Raw genomic sequence first — 15,575 nt, forward strand, 5'->3', positions numbered from 1 at the left:
GCTCAGCCGATACTGTACTCTCGCACGCCACGACCTGTCGCGGTACAAGCCGGCATGTCGAGCATCATCAAGCGCCTCGAGATCCCCGCCGAGCAGGGCGGCTCTCGCATCCTCGACTCGCCCGACCTGCGCTCGACGCCGCTCGACAAGCGCACCTGGAACAAGCGGTTCTTCAGCCTGTTCTGGCTGGCCGCCGTCACCAACGTGTGAGTCCTCGAGCGTTCCTGAACTCCTGGACGTCGTTGACCTCCTCGTCGTCCAGGTCCAACTGGTCCGCAGCAAGCTCCTTCCTGGCCCTCGGCGTCACGCCGTTCGAGGGCTTAGGCTGCAGCTGCGCCGGCTTCGCTCTAGTGTCGCTCTGGATGATCGCCTGCGGTCGTCCCGGCGCCAAGTGGGCCGTGCCCTTCCCTATCTGCTGCCGCTCGTCCTTCGGCGTCTTTGGGGCGGCCTGGCCGGCGCTGAACCGCGCGTTTATGAGTATGGTCTGGCAATCGATAAAGTAGGCGGTCGTCCTCGCCGCTCCCACCAAGATCTCGCGACTGACCCTCGACCTTCGCAGCGCCGTTTCGGGCGCTCAGGCCCTCTACATCACGCTCCACGCCGTCTTCCCGTCCTTCTCGCGCATCCCGAAGAACACGATGGGCCCGAACTCGGCCCTCACCTCGGTGCGCCCCTTGATCCACTTCCTCGCCTCCCCGTTCCCGGCTCGTCTCGACTTTCTGACCCTCCTTCTCGCCCTCTTGCAGGCGCAGATGATCTGCTTCTTCCTTTTCCTCGGCCTCAACGCGTCGATGCTCACGCTCGGCGTGCACAAGTGGCACCGGATCGTCTACATCAAGCTCGTCGTGTTCGCCATCAGCACGGCCGGCATGCTCGCCCTCGTCATCACCAAGGCCGGCGGCGGCGTCGGTACCGTCCTGACAGCGCCGTCCAAGGTCCATGGGTCCGAGCACGCCTGGCTCCTCGTCCGGATGATCCTCACCTCGGCGGCATCGTGCTCGACGTTCGCCTCGAACGCCTCGGACTGGCAGCGCAACTCGACCCGACCCAACGACCCGATCCTCGGCCAGCTCCTCGGCTTTCCTCTCAGCAACCTGTTCGTCAACGCCATGGGTCTCATTTCTGTGAGTCGGCCTCGCGATCGCTTCTTCCTCAGGCTCGACACTCGGTCCTCCTTTTGCCCGACCGAGAGCTGACCCCTCGTCCTTCCCCTGCAGGCAAGCTGCTCAGAGGTCATCTATGGCGAGGTTATCTGGCTCCCGACGGCGTTCCTCGCTCGCCTGCTCGAGGACAACTACGACGCCAAGCACCGTGCGGCGGCGTTTTTTATCAGCACCGGCTTCTTGTACAGCCTCCTCTTCTCCTGCCTCGTCGAGAACATCTATCGTGCGTCCAGTTCCTCCTCTTTGCGACGCACGGGCCTGTACTGACAGCTCCTGACCTGCAGCCTGCGGCAACGACTTGGCCGCCCTCTTGCCGCGCTTCATCTCGGTCAAGCGTGGCTTCTACATCTGCATCGTGCGCCTCTCTCTCCCTCTCTTTGTGTGTGTTGGGTCGCGAACCGGGACAAGCGACTGACTCCCTCGCGTCGTCGCAGGCCGCTTCCTGCCTTCTCAACCCGTGGTACCTCCTCGGCAGCGCCTCGATGTTCATCACCGTCCTGTCGAGTTACCAGATCTTCCTCTTCTCGATCTGCGGCATCCTCATCACCGACTACTTCCTCGTCGCAAAGGTGCGCCCTCGGTCCGCGTTCTCTCGCCTGAAGCCGCCCGACCTTTACTGACCCTCTTGCTTCTCGCCGCCCTCTTTCCTCGTCGCCCTTCTCTCCCTATGCCTGCTCCTCCCACCCCTTCTTCTCGCAGGGCTTCTTCATCTACGAAGACCTCTACACTCGCCGCAAGGACGGCGCCTACTGTGCGTCGAGCGGCTCTTCTTTTCTCGCGCCTGTTCTCGGACTACTATTCTGACTACGTTCGTCGCCGTCGACACAGGGTACTCATGTGGCTGCAACTGGCGGGCCTTTGTCGCCTACTTCGTCGGCGGTGCGTCAAAATTCCTCGTGCGAACGAGCTCGAGCGCCTCAGGGACTGACTGCGACCTCGTACGCAGTCGGAGTCAATTTTGCCGGCTTCCTCCAGAACCTCGGAGTGTTCTCGAACCTGCGCCTCGCCCACAGCTACTACTTTGCCATCTTTACGTCGACTTTTGGCGCCGGCGCGACCTACTACGTCCTCACGCGGCTGTGCCCGCAACCGAACGCGCGCGACACGTGGTCCGAGCCCAAGGGCGTCTGGGTCCCGCCCGAGTGCCAGATGGGCGCCGTCCAGGTCGACGGCGAGGATGCCGTCAGCGAGGACAAGGAGAAGGAGGACGGGTCGGCGGACGTCGTCGAGGTGCCGCGGTACGAGCTGCGGGGCTGAGAGTTGGGGACCGGGTGCGAGACGGCGTTCTATACAATATTGGCTGTTCGGGACTGCAATGACTGTGTCTGTGACACCTTTGCGATCCCTCGAGAGTTGCGCGAGTTGACCTTCCCAAATCGACCTTGACGCTCGAGCGGCGCTCGAGGTCGGTCTGCTCGTAAGCGCTTTGCGAACAGGGGCACTGCTCACGAGCTCTTTGTCCGAGCGAGAGACAGAGAGGCGCTCCTCGCCCGACGGGAAACGCTCGTCAAGCCGCGCTGGCTCGTCTCTCGGCGCACAGACCCTCACTTTCGGATCGTCTCGTCGACCTCGCTCGCGCATCCCGATCTCTAGCTTTTCGCAGGGGATCGAGCGGCAGCATGCTTGGCTTGAGGCTCATGTCGGCCGGGAGCTGCGCTCAGCTTGCAAGGCGAGAAACTCGCATTTTGGAAACGCTCTTTGGCGAGCCAGCGATGGCGGCTTCGACCTCTCTCTTTTCTCACGAGACGAGGCTGTCGGGTCAAGCGCTTTTTGACCTTGAGACGCACGGTGAGCAGGGAGGTGCCGGCGAAGCTCGCGCGCTGGCAAAGAGACGCTGACGCCGCTCGACCTCGCGAGCTGCCAGTCGAACTTGTCGCAGCGATCTCGGCCACCTCGCGCCCGTCTACACTCTCCGACGGGAGAGCTTGCCAGCTGTGACAAGGTGCGAGGTTGGCTGCGAGCGAGAGCGTGCCTCGCCGGCCGTCCGTTGCGAACCCGGTTTGTGACGGCGAGCGCTCGAAGCACGAGCGGACCGACAGCGTCCTCTTGCTCGACTTCGGGAACAGCAGGAGTGACAGGCTCGACGTGCTTGAGCTGGTCTTGCAGCAAGAGGCGACGAGCAGCGCACGCTCGGCTCGAGTGAGGTCGCACCGGCGTGAGGCGCCGTGGCGAGCCAGCTCGCCAGCTCGCCAGCGAGGTCGCCGAGGCCGAGCTCGCTGAGCATGCCCGGTGCTCTGTGCGGCTTCTGAGCCTGCGAGGTCGCGCGCGCTCGACTTCGAGAGCGAGCAGCCGAGCAGCAAGAGTCGCCGCGAGCGGTCGAGAGGAAGTCGAAGAGCCGCTTCGACCGCTAGCGGTGCAGCGATGCGGCCGTCTGACGCCCCATAGCACAGGATGTACGCCGCGCGGGTCGGCTCGCCCCTCCACGCGGTTCGTGGAGCACGGAAGCCGTCCGGGCGAAGTAGAGCTCGAGGAGGAGGAGAGAGGCAGGCAGCGCTGCGCCCGTGCTCGGTTGAGCACAGGTAGATAGCCACGAGCTGAGAGAGACCGGCGAGCAAGTCAGAGAGCCTGCCGAGGCTGTGGGTGAAGAGCGAGCGACCCGGCCGGTTGGCGGGGAACGTCGAGGCGAGCTGATGAAGACGGACGACAAACTTGGCTCTCGCTCCGTCGCCTCATGCCCTGCTGCTCTTGAGGCTGCCCCTGCTGCCATGCCGCCACCTGAGCAGGCCCCTGCGCACCCGTTTGCGCCCGCCCCAGCACCACCCACCTCCGCACCCTCCGCCGCCTCGACCACCTTCCGGCCACTCGCCCGCACCCTCTCGGCAGCCTCGGCCTGGTCCAACGCCGACGTACCCGCATCCAGCGCGCACGACTTGCCCGAGGCGACCCGCCTCACCGTCCTCGAGCGCGCGCCGTCGCAGCCTCGGGTCGGATACGCCGGCGGTGCCGGGCTCAGGAGGGGCCACACGCGCAGAGGGCCGGTCGTTGTCGTCGGTGCGCAAGGGCGGATAGACGAGGACGCAGAGGCGCACGTCGTCGAGGAGGAGGTGGCGCTCGGCGAGGACGGCGAGACGGTCGAGGAGACGGAGGCGCGCGCGCAGGCCATGTACGCTCGCTTCACCAAGGGTCAAAAGCGGCGCGTCGTGGCCATCGTGGCCTACGCTGCTCTACTCGCACGTGCGTCTCGCTCTCCCTTTCTCTCAGCCAGACCGGCACTGACGCAGCTCGCCGCCGCAGCCTTCTCCTCTTCGTCGTTCCTTCCTTCCATTCCGCAGATCAGCGCCGACCTCGGCACCAGCGCCGCCATCATCAACGTGACGGTCGCGGTCTTTATCCTCTGCATCGGGCTGTTCCCTCTAGCATTCGCGCCGTACTCGGGCCTCTGTGCGTCGCCTCGTCCTCTTCTCGAGCTTCGTCGCACGAAGCGCTGACTCGCTCTCCCTCGCGCAGACGGCCGTCGCCCCATCTACCTCATCTCGCTGCCGGTCTTTGCCCTCGGCTGCCTCGGCACGGCACTGTCGCAGTCGCTCGGCGCCCTCATCGCGACCCGCATCCTGCAGGCGTTCGGCTCGTCGCCCGTCTTGAGCATCGGTGCCGGCACGATCGGCGACCTGTACCAGAAGGACGAGCGCGGTGCCGCCATGGGCCTCTTTTACGTGCGTCCCACTCTTGCCCTGACGTCGGCGCGACGAGTCCCTGACCCTTTCCTCGCACCCGCAGCTCGGCATCCTCGTCGGCCCAGCGACGGCGCCCGCCGTCGCCGGCATCCTCACCGAGTACGTCCGACCCGAGGGCACGGGCTGGCGCGCCATGCAGTGGCTCCTCATGGCCCTCGGGTTCAGCGCGTTCGCCCTCGTCTTCTTCTTCCTCCCCGAGACGGCGCACGTCAAGGGCGTCGACGTCGTGCGCCAAGAGCGACTGCAGCATCGAGCCGACGCGGCGGGCGTCGCTGTCGAGGCGCTCGAGCGCGAAGAGGAGGAGCGTCGAGAGGGCATGAGCTGGGCGAGGCGCAGGTGGGACAAGCTCGTGTGGATCTGGATCAATCCGCTCGGACCCGTCAAGCTCCTCGCCCACCCGACGATCCTCGCCATCTCGTTAAACTCGAGCTTCACCCTCATGTCGACCTACAGTGCGTCCTCGCTCCCCCTTCTCTTTCTCGTCGCGCCGCACTGACCCTCGGACTCGTCCCACACGCAGCCATCCTCGTCCCGCTCAGCTCCACCTTGGCGCCGCGGTACAACATCACCAACTCGGCGCTCCTGGGCTGCTTCTACCTCGCCCAGGGCGTCGGCAACGCCGTCGCGTCGAGGTTCACGGGCATGTACGCCGACTGGACCTTGCGGCGCTGGCTGCGTCTGCGCGGCGGGCACTACTACCCCGAGGACCGCCTGCGGGCGACCCTCATCGGCGGCGGCGTCATCCTCCCGCTGTCGGTCCTCGCGCTCGGCTGGGTCCTCGAGCGGGGAGCGGGGAAGGTCGGGCTCGCGTTCGCCGTGCTGCTTCTCTTTGTCGACGGGATTGGGCTCATGGTGCGCCTCCCCCCTCCTCTCCCTCTTCCTCGAGCTCTCGAGCGTCCTCTCGCGAGAAGGTCGCTGACGTCCCCCTCGTGCTCGCAGTGCGTGCTTACGCCGGCCAACACGTGCGCTGTCCCCCAGGCGCTCAGGCCTCTTCCCAGTCGAGCCGCTCCGCTGACTGTGCTGCAACCCTTTCTGCGCCTTCAGGTACATCACGGACGTCCTCGGGCCTCGCTCGGCCGAGGGCATCGCCGTCAACAAGTGCGTCCCACCTTCCCCTCCTCCTCTCCCTCGTCGATTTGCGCACGAGCCCTGACCCTCTTCTCCCTGCGGCCACCCTCGCAGCGCCTGCCGCTACATCCTTTCGGCCGCCGCATCGGCCTTTGTGCTCCCTATGATCGACGCCATCGGCATCGGCTGGACCAACACGTTCTCGGCGTTCGTCGTCTGGCTCGGGTGCGCGCTCGTGCTCGTCACGATCCGGTGGGGCGACTCGATGCGCGCGTGCGGGACGAAGTGGGAGGGGACGGTGCTTGCCGGCGGGGCCAAGGACCGTGCGCAGCGAAAGGGCGCAGACGTCGAGAAGGCCGAGAGGCAGGGGCAGTCGTCGTCGTCGGACGAGGAGGAGAAGGAGCTGTCGTCGACGCTCGCCGGTGAGCCGGACGGAGCGGGCGCAGCATCGGTGGAGCTGGGACGCCGAGACGGAAAGACGGGTCGGGATCCAGGATAGACTCGTAACGCAGCCTCGCTCATTCTCTCTCTCTCTCTCGTGCGCAAAGGAGAGTCGAGGTGCAAAAGCGTGCTGCAGCAATGTCTATCTCAAGCGTCTCGGATCGTCTAGCTGTGCCTCTTCCCTCTTCCGCCCTTGCGCGCCATCCTCCCGCCCGGCAGCGCGAAATGCTCGACGTCGCCCCGCAGCCTCGAGCCGATCGCGCCCTGGCCCTCGCGCAGGTCGTGCCGCCCGTTCGTGATCTGGGTCGTGAAGCTGCTCGCCTTGGCGCACCCTTGCGGCGACTCGGACACTGGCAACCCGGCGTAGAAGACTGCGAACGGTCCGAGAGCGTGTCAGTCGCGGACTCTTGCGACGCGGCAACGAGAGAGAGAGAGAGAGAGAAGGAGAGAGACAAAGAGGGAGACGCACCCTCGGCCTGCATGAGGACAATCTTGTCGACGATGCCGACGATGGCGCCGTCGAGGTCCTGGAGCCCGCCCGAGCCAACCATCTTTTGCAGCTCGTCGGGGAGCTCGACGTGCGCCTGCTCGTCGAGGAACGTCGTGACGCGGAGCGGGCTCGCGTCCATCTTGGCGACAAAGCGCCGCATGGCGGCATGGTGCGCCGGCGTGAGCGTCTTGGTCATGGTGCCGCTGTGGGCCGTCGCGCGCTCGAGCGCGGCGCCGTCCGTGCTGCGCGCCACCTCGAGCGGGTAGTCGGTCGCGAGGTAGACGGTCCCGAGCTCGGGGTGGTCGCGCGCGAGGGCCTCGAGCGCGCCGACGAGGGCGTCGCCGCACGGCGCGAGCGTCTCGACGGCGAGCGTCTCGGTGCGCCAGTGCACGGCGATGAAGGGCGAGAGCGACGACGCGATGCGCTCGCCGAGGGCGGTCCAGTGCGGCGAGTACGGGAAGTACGAGTAGGGCGCCGGGCGGGCAAAGTCGAACGGCGACAGGTTGGCGACGAGCGACGGGGTGAGGAACGGGTAGCGCAGGTGGACGTCGGCGACGAGGACGGACGGCGTCTTGGCGTGGCGGTCGGGGTCGTCGGGGGCCGGCTCTTGCTCGAGGAGGCGCTGGACGAGGTCTACGCCAAAGTCGGCTCGCGACGCCGCCGACTTGCCCTCGTTGTAGAACGTGAGCGGTTCGTGGTCGCCAAAGTCGAGGTTGCGCTCCGAGAGGCACATGTGCTCGAGCGGGTGCCCGGACTCGTCGTGCACGTCGACCGACCCGCGCACGAGGCTGACGATCTGGGCCGACGGCGCCGACCGCTGGCGGTCGGTCCACGCCCAAAAGTCGTCCGACGTGATGGACGGGAAGCCAAACTTGGCGAGCGTGTCCTCGGCGTAGTAGAGCGAGAACGGGCCGTCGAAACAGGTGCCGAACCGCGAGCGCTTGACGGTCGGGAGGACGAGCGTGCGGTTGAGGGCGAGCGACAGGAGGCCGAGCTGGTACAGGTGTTGCTGCGCCTTGGTCTCTTGCTCGCCCATCCAGCCGACGAGGAGGTAGCGCCTCGCCGTGTCCGGGTCGGTCGCCGACGTGACCTCGAGGTCGTGCGGCTCTGGCCGCCTCGCCGGCCTCGCGACAGGGCCCTTGTGCGGCCGCACTCGTGCGACGGGAGCTGCGCCGGGGGCATGTGGCGGTGGCGGCGCAGGGTAGTACTTGACGGGCTCGGGCGCGACGTGCTCGACCTTGCGAGCGGCCGGCTCGACGTTGCTGCGCCCGTACGTTGCCTGCTCGTCGCCACCCGCACCTGCGCCTCGCCGCCGCCAGCTCGCCGTCGACACCGATGGCCGCCTCGCAACGACGAGCACGACGAGCGCCATGCCGACGAGGACGAGGACCCGCCGCCTCGTCCAGAATCCGCTCGCGCACTTTGCGCTCACCGCGTCCGGTCCCCACGCGAGCGGCTGGATCGCCGCACGACGCTTGGACGGCGGCGACATGACGCGCGAGCTGCTCGGCGACTCGGGGATGATGCGGTACGAGGTGGACGACGCGGCGGTGCCATGAGGAGGGGTCGGCGGCGAGAGGAGGAGGGTGATCTTGGACGAGGTGCGCTTGTGCAGGTGGGCGTTTGTGCGCTGCACGACCGTCTTGCGCGGCGGCGTCGAGGCTGTGTGGCCCGCAGGCGAGGACGGTGAGCGAGACCGTCCGGGGGGAGATGAAGAGAGCTCGCTCGAGGGGAGCCTCGAACTGCGCAGGCGGGCTGTGGACGTACGAGGGCCGTCGCTCATGGTGTCCACGAGCTTGTGCAGCTGAGCAGGCTGCTGGTGCGGGTGCGTGAGAAGACCGAGGGGGACGAAGGCCGAAGTGCAGCTTCGCGCGCCTCGTCGCGTCGTCCGACTTTGGCGCAGCGCAACGACCGGCGACGACTGCGACGACGCGAGAGTGGACAGGAACGGCTCTAGGATGCAATGCAAATAACGAAGACAAAGGACAGCACGACAGACGAGGACCACCGACCGGACAAACCGAGAGAGAGAGAGAGAAAAAGACCGCGCTCGCTCGACCCTCGCCGCCCTCGAACGCAAACGACCACGGACAGCTGCCCCTCTCTCGCCTCCCAGCCCCACCCCCTCACAGCTCGACCCCTCCGAGTCGAGCCTAGTCGTCCTCGTCGTCGTCCAGGTCGCCCTCGCCGTCGTCGAGGAGCCGGATCGCAATGTCCTTGGGCAGGCGTACGCCGCTCGGCCGGCTCGACCAGAACCTGCGCGGTTGCGTACCGGTCAGAGCCAAGTCTCGACGACCTTGAGGCAGAGACGCAGAAGAGGCGAGGGAAGGGCGGGACGCACTCTTTGCACCAGCCAGGCGAGAGGTCGTCGAACGGCGTGAAGCACCGGCCGTCGAACGCCCACCCGGCGTACAGCGCCGTCGTCAGGTCGAACAGGCACCTGCGCACGAGAGGACGCGAGTCAGTGACGAGGCACGAAGAAGGGAGGGCGAGGGCGAAAGAGAGGAGAACGAGCGAGCTCACCATGCGCCACACTGGAACTTGGCGCTGCGCTGCAGCGTCGCCGCGTCGAGTTTGCCGCCCTTGGCGCACGATTGCGGCGCCTCGACCGAGTCGATCCAGGCGGTGAGGGCCGACGACGTCTCGCCGCAGCGCTCCTGCAGGTCCTTGCCGACGCCCGACCGGTTCGGCGCCTTGAGGGCGCTCTGCGCGGCGGCAAAGTCGGTCTCCTGCGGGCGACAAGGCGAGACGAGGGGGCGAGGACAAAGGCGAGAGAGGGTCAGGGACGTCAAGGGGAGGAGGAGGAAGAGAGGGAGAGAGAGCCGGACGCACCGAGTGGTTCTCGAGGAGGACGTTCTGCAGCGCAAAGTGGGCCGCTGGGTTGGGCATCGAGCGCGCCTTCTTGAGGTCGACCACCTCGGCCTTCTTGATCTCGCCAAGCATGCCGACGAGCGTCTTGCGCCAGTCAAACGTCGACTCGACGTTCTTGCGGCCGTTGGCGCCAAACTCGGCGCGCAGCTCGGGGTCCTGGATGAGGCGGTACAGCTCGTCGGCGTATAGGGGCGCGTCGACAGCGGCGTCGAGGACGTGGTCGACGAGGACGCCGGCGAGCTGCGCCTTGTCGACGACGTGGCCCGGCAGCTCGCCGAGCTGCTCGGGGAGCGCGCCCGCCCGCGCAGTGACGACGGGCAGGGCCATGGCCATGGCCTCGGCGACGGCGATCGAGATGCCCTCGCTCATCGACGGCAGGAGGAAGATGTCGGTCGCGGCGAGGTACGCCTGCGGGTGCTCGACCGTGCCGACGAGGCGCACAAAGTCGCCGACGTGGAACTCGGACACGCGCGCCTTGACCTCGTCCTTGAGAGGGCCGTCGCCGAGCATGACGACGAGGAAGTCGCCCTTTGTGAAGGTGCCGAGCCGGCGCAGGGCGTTGGCGATGTCGGGCACGAGCGTCGAACGCTTCTGCGGGTCGAGGCGGCCGACGACCGAGATGACGACCGTCGACTCGGGCACGTCGAGGAGGTCGCGCTTGGCGAGCGCTCGCGTCGTCGCGTTGGCCGGCGCAAAGTCGGCCACCTCGATGCCGAGCTTGACGACGCCGATCGCGTCCGGGTTGGTGTGGCCGCGCTGGATGAGCCAGTCGCGCAGGTACCACGAGCACGTGACGGTGCGCGACAGGAACCGCTGCGAGATGAGCGAGAACGTCGGGTACCCGCCCGATTTCCAGCCGTCGTACGCCTCGTTGTGGAGGTACTGCGCGAGGGAGGGGGGCCAAAGCGGCGGTCAGGGACGGTCGGGCCGACGATGACTACGAGAGGGACAGAGAGCGTGAGACGCACGTCGACAAACTTGACGTGCGGCATCTGCTCGGCGAGCGCGGGCAGCATCTCGTACACGAGCTGCGAGTTGCTCATGACGACGTCCTCGATGCCGCGCGAGTGGACGAGGTACTTGATGTAGCGCGGGATGTCGCTCGCGCGCAGGAACGACGGCAGGACGTGGACGTCGTGCGTGTACTGGAGGACCTGGGGCCGGAGCTCGACACCTTGCGGGCTGCGGTACAGGGTGCACACGATCGTGACGCGGTAACCCTGCTCGGCGAACAGCTGGATCTGGTGCAGCGCGCCGATGTCGGCCCCGCCGACGTACAGCCACGGGACGATGAACATGATCGACTTCTTGAACCGCGCGAGGTGCGTCTCGAACGGCGCGTCCCATACGATCGCCTCGAGCTGGCGCGACGGGCGCACAGGAGGGTCGGGGAACCGGCCCGGCTCGGCGAGCGCAGGGTGCTTGTCGTGGATGCGCTGCTTGAGCGACGAGAAGCCGTCGACGAACATATTGCCCCACCGCGACTGGCGGAACGCGGCCGGGTTGCCGCGGTACCAGTACAGCGGCTCGGGCACCGTGCCGCCCCAGTGGCCGTGCTGCGCGAGACGTCGAGCGTCAGTGACTGAGTGCGAGGGACAGAGTGGCAGAGAGAGAGACAAAGGCGGGACGGACCTCGGCGAGGCACATCCAGAAGTCCCAGTCCTCGCCGCCGACGGCAAAGTTGACGTCGTCGTACGCGCACCCCGAGTTGATGACGGCGCGAGTCGTGTAGATGGCGGCGTTCGGGACAAAGTTGCCCTGCAGAGGGAGCAAGGTGTGTCAGTACTTGTCGGCGCGGCATGCGAGGAGGACGAGGGACGCACGTTGAAGAAGTTGGCGGCGCCCGAGTGCAGGCCCATCGTGACCGTCTCGTTGTTGGCGTTGAACTTGATGACCTGGAACCCGCCGAGGTCCCACTCGGGGTTCGACTCGAGCATCCAGATCGTCTGCGAGCGGAAGAGGGAGACGAGGTCAGTGCGCGCGCGAGAGGACGGGATAGTCGACGAGGGGAGAACGGTCGGGACGCACCTTCTCGAGGGCCGTGAGCTCGTACAGGTCGTCGTCGTCGAGGCTGGCGAGGTACTTTGGCCGGCGCCCGGCCCTCAGCTTGTCGTCGCTCAGGATCCACCGCAGGGCGACGTTGCGGCTCGCCGACAGGCCCTTGGCGCCCGTGTTGGGCACGATGACGACGCGCGGGTCCCTCGCGATCTGGCGCAGCATGGCGAGCGAGTCCGGGTCGGTCGTGTGGTCGTCGACGATGACCCACTCGACGTTCTGCAGGCTCTGGCCGAGGACCGACGCCGCCGTCTCGAGCATGATGGCGCGCGGGTTCTGCGTTGCCGTGACGATGCTGATGACGGGTGCGGTGCGCTTGAGGAGCCCGCTCGAGACGGCCTTGGGCGACAGGAGGAACTGGTTGGGCGGCGGGCGGTGCGGCGACAGCGGGTGGTTGTGGAAGTGGATCTGCTCGTGCACGTGGTGGACGGGGAGCGGATCGGCGGACAGGGCGAACGGGGCGTCGAGGGCACGGTCGCTGCGCCGCCGCAGCGCCGTCGACGTGGTGCCCGGGCCGACGCCGACGGGGCGGTCCCAGGTCGAGGGCCAGATGCGCGCGAGGGCCGCCTTGGTGCCCTCGCCGTCGTCGTCGCGACTGGCCCACCAATGCCGCAGGACGAGCCCTTGCACGACGAGGAGGACGACGAGTGGCACGCTCAACTTGCGTCGGCGGCCCTTGTTGGCCGGCCGTCCTGCTGCGCCGCCGCCGCCGAGGAGGGCCGTCGTCGAGCGCGCGCCGGTCGCGATGGTGGTGCGCCTCGGGCGTGCGGGAAGGCTGATCATGGCGGTGCGGCGACAGCTAGTGGCGGGCCAAGGCGGGCGGGCAGCCTGGACAGGGCGGCGACGAGTTGAGCGACTCGGAGGCGAGGTGGGCGACGATGACGAGGGGCGATGGCGCGGCGGCGAGCACACGTGGCGAGTGCACCTGGGCTCGAACGGCGCGTAGATGCGTGCGCTGGACGGCCGAGAGCGAGGGTGGGGTGAGATGGAGGTCCGGTTCAAGGCGGCGGGACGACGACGATGAGAGCGACGCGGGGGCGGGAGGTGCGCTCGTCCGACGTCGCTGCGGCGTCGTGTGTGAGCTATTGCTGGCCATCCTGCTCGTGGCTAGGGCAGCGGTAGCACGCAAGCTCATCTGGCTCAACCCCTGCCCGGCGTTCCTCTCGCCTCCGCCAGACTTGGGCACCACGCGAGCCCCGCTTGATCCTCCTCGCAGTCTCACAATCCGCGCTCGTCGGAAGTCCGAGCGACTCGAACGGTCTGGACAGGTCGCACGTCAAGTGCTGAACTTGGCGGTCCGAGCGGCTCGCGTGCGAGGTCGGCGGTCGGCGGTTCTTGCTCTTCCTCTCCTGCTTGTCCGCTCGCATTTCCGGGCTTGCGCCGACGCAGTCATCTCGCAGCAACTCTCACGCAAGCTGCCGAGCAAAAACGACGCAGCCTGAGAGACGAGGCGCGCCGTCGCCGACGGTCGACAAGAGAGACGCGCTCTGCGCAAGACGGATTCCTCGACGAGCTCTTCTACGAAAGTTCTACAGCTTCTTCCACACGCGCCGACTCTGGATGATCCTGACGGCGAGCACGAGTGCCGACGCCGCGGTCGAGAGCGCGCCGGCGTACAGGACGGCGGCGAGGTACGCCTCGGGTCCTCGGGCGGCGCCGCCGCCGGCCTGCAAGAGGTACCCGGCGATGGGGCTGCCGAGGAAGTAGCCGACGGACCAGAAGGAGAGGACTGAGGGGGAGCGGCGAGGAGCGAGGGAGAAGGCGAGGGCGGGAGGGAGGAGAGGGCCGAGGGGAAAGAGTCAGTGACGGGGCTCGAGCCACCATAGGCGACGTCGAGGAAAGCGCTCGACGTACTCATGGAGAAGATGTCGGACAGTCGGGCCGAGCCAAAGACCGACGAGAGGACGCCCGGGATGAGCGAGAAAGTGCCGCCGCTGCGAGGACGACGAGCAGGTCAGTTTGGCGCTCGCTTGGCGAGAGAGCGAGAGAGAGAGTCGCGTCACACACGCGCAAACGCCGTTGACGACGATAAAGGCGATGCTGCAACCGGGAGGAGCAGGAGGGGAGAGGCGAGAGGAAGAGGTCAGTGCGGGCGGGGGAAGGGAGGAAAGGGAGAACGAGAGGGACGCACAGAGGACCGAGCGCGCTCGCAAACGGCCACAGGACGAAGGAGCTCAGTCCGTTGAAGAACAGGCAGATGACGAGCGAGTTGAGGCTGCCGAGGAACCGGTCGGCGCCCAGCCCGAACGCGATCCGGCCGGCGGCGCTCGACAGGTTGAAGCCCGCCAGGACCCAGCTTGCCGCCGTCTTGGAGAAGCCGGCGCTCGTCGCGTAGAGCGGCAAGAAGAACGGCGCTACGAACAATGGAAAAAGTGCAATGGAGGTGCCGACGAGGAGGAGGACGAAGTTGGCGTCGCGAAAGATGGCCCTGCGCGCGTACGAGCTCGTCAGTCCCTCGTGCTGTCGGAGACGGCTCCGTCGACGCTCCTCACGACGGACAGGCAGACGCACCAGTCGAACCGCTTGCCGCCACCGCGCAGAGGTTGCCGCTCGAGGCGACTCTTGAGCGCGAGCGACGCCGGCAGGTTGAGCCCGAGCATGATGAGGGCGAGGCTGCGGAACGTCCACCCGAGGCTGGTACGCTGCAAGAGGGCACTCGTCGTGATGCTGAGGACGGCGCCGCCGATGCCGGCGCCCGAGTAGACGATGCCCGTCGCGACGTTGCGTCGCGAGCTGAAGTACATGGACGGGAGCGTCGCCGCGCAGAAGAAGCAGCACGCCTCGCCGATGCCGAACACGAGACCTGTCTCGGCGAGGAGTAATGAGGGTCAGGTCGAGAGCCGACGGACCGGGCAGAGGAAGACGAGCGCACGCACCCTCGGTGATGAGAAGGCCGGGCACGCTGCGGGTACAGAAGCTCGCGAGGAGCGGGCCGAGTGCAGTACACGCCGTCCCTGCGACAGCAACCCAACGCTACAGGAGAGAGGACGTCAGTGTGTCGTCAAGTCGAGGCTCGAGGGAAAGAAGGAGGGGAAGGGAAGAAGGGGGCGCACCGGTCCGTATACGGCGATGAGCCGGCTGATCGGGATCGCGAGGATGGCCTGCATCGTCGCCTGGGTCGAGCCGACAAAGGCGAGGGTCGAGGCGGACGCGACGTCGGCCGTTACGAGCGCATCTTGAAAGACGCCCCCTGCGCGCGAACGACGAGGTCAGCTACCGTCTCGTGCGCAGTCTGCCTCGACCGCCTCGCGACATGTGGGGGACGTACAGCTGTAGATGCCTCCAACCGTGGTGAAGAACAGGGTAAAGCACGCTGCGACTTGCGACCACGCGAGGATGCCGCCGTCGGGGTAGGACGAGAAGGCTGCGGGCGCAATCGTCAGGTCGGGGGGCGTCTGGCGACAGGTCGCGAGAGCGGTGACGCACCTTCTTTGTGCGCCGGCGGTCCCTCGACTGGTGCTGCAGGCTCGTCGGCAAGCGGGTCGGCGAGCTTGTCGGTCGTTCGCGACGACGAGGCGGTGGTCGGCGTGCGCTCGAGCGGCTGCAGCTCGATGGAAGCCGACATGCAGCGCAGCGTGTGCGCACGAAAGCCGCACGAGCTGGTGCAGGCAGGGAGCGAGCGAGAGTCAAGCCGTCGTCGGCGAGCGCGGCGGAGGTGGGGCCGTCGCGCCTTTCTCGCCCTCGCTCGTTCGATCCAGCGCGTCTGACGAGCACGCGCTTGCACAGCTTCCGGGTGCCCTGCTCGAAGAGGCGCAGAGTGAGTTGCGAGTGGGCCAATCTTTTTTTCGCGGCGCCGACTCGCCGCCCCGCTCT

At 67.3% G+C, this 15,575-nt stretch overlaps 5 protein-coding genes across 5 annotated transcripts; 2 read left to right on the top strand and 3 right to left on the bottom strand.

The window, feature by feature from the left end:
* Positions 1-54: 54 nt before the first annotated feature.
* RHOBADRAFT_17169 (uncharacterized protein) lies at positions 55-2,420 on the top strand (the record flags this gene model as incomplete). Its single annotated transcript, XM_018412355.1, has 10 exons — positions 55-206; positions 263-499; positions 560-665; positions 747-1,124; positions 1,218-1,386; positions 1,448-1,518; positions 1,598-1,732; positions 1,863-1,914; positions 1,992-2,042; positions 2,110-2,420. 10 exons carry the CDS (start codon positions 55-57, stop codon positions 2,418-2,420), a joined length of 1,662 nt encoding a protein of 553 aa, XP_018269410.1.
* Positions 2,421-3,868: 1,448 nt separating this feature from the next.
* Positions 3,869-6,433, top strand: RHOBADRAFT_38535 (uncharacterized protein; the record flags this gene model as incomplete). The annotated part of the gene is made up of 9 exons (XM_018413536.1): positions 3,869-4,337; positions 4,398-4,544; positions 4,611-4,816; positions 4,881-5,060; positions 5,139-5,289; positions 5,358-5,689; positions 5,777-5,799; positions 5,882-5,935; positions 6,020-6,433. 9 exons carry the CDS (start codon positions 3,869-3,871, stop codon positions 6,402-6,404), a joined length of 1,947 nt encoding a protein of 648 aa, XP_018269411.1. The 3' UTR covers positions 6,405-6,433.
* A 44-nt stretch (positions 6,434-6,477) lies between these two features.
* RHOBADRAFT_55116 (uncharacterized protein) lies at positions 6,478-8,619 on the bottom strand (the record flags this gene model as incomplete). The annotated part of the gene is made up of 3 exons (XM_018417673.1): positions 6,478-6,717; positions 6,816-8,498; positions 8,604-8,619. Coding segments are annotated over 3 exons (1,928 nt in total), but the record flags the coding sequence as incomplete, so codon positions are not given.
* A 370-nt stretch (positions 8,620-8,989) lies between these two features.
* On the bottom strand, positions 8,990-12,545 carry RHOBADRAFT_55117 (glycosyltransferase family 4 protein; the record flags this gene model as incomplete). The annotated part of the gene is made up of 8 exons (XM_018417674.1): positions 8,990-9,092; positions 9,178-9,276; positions 9,360-9,565; positions 9,669-10,589; positions 10,676-11,263; positions 11,340-11,465; positions 11,531-11,653; positions 11,736-12,545. 8 exons carry the CDS (start codon positions 12,543-12,545, stop codon positions 8,990-8,992), a joined length of 2,976 nt encoding a protein of 991 aa, XP_018269413.1.
* Positions 12,546-13,291: 746 nt separating this feature from the next.
* Positions 13,292-15,327, bottom strand: RHOBADRAFT_45940 (uncharacterized protein; the record flags this gene model as incomplete). The annotated part of the gene is made up of 9 exons (XM_018414690.1): positions 13,292-13,491; positions 13,617-13,696; positions 13,770-13,802; positions 13,894-14,190; positions 14,274-14,565; positions 14,639-14,735; positions 14,816-14,952; positions 15,031-15,126; positions 15,189-15,327. 9 exons carry the CDS (start codon positions 15,325-15,327, stop codon positions 13,292-13,294), a joined length of 1,371 nt encoding a protein of 456 aa, XP_018269414.1.
* Positions 15,328-15,575: the final 248 nt, after the last annotated feature.

The sequence above is a fragment of the Rhodotorula graminis genome (genome assembly GCF_001329695.1).
Source record: "Rhodotorula graminis WP1 unplaced genomic scaffold RHOBAscaffold_11, whole genome shotgun sequence".
NCBI lineage: Eukaryota > Fungi > Basidiomycota > Microbotryomycetes > Sporidiobolales > Sporidiobolaceae > Rhodotorula > Rhodotorula graminis.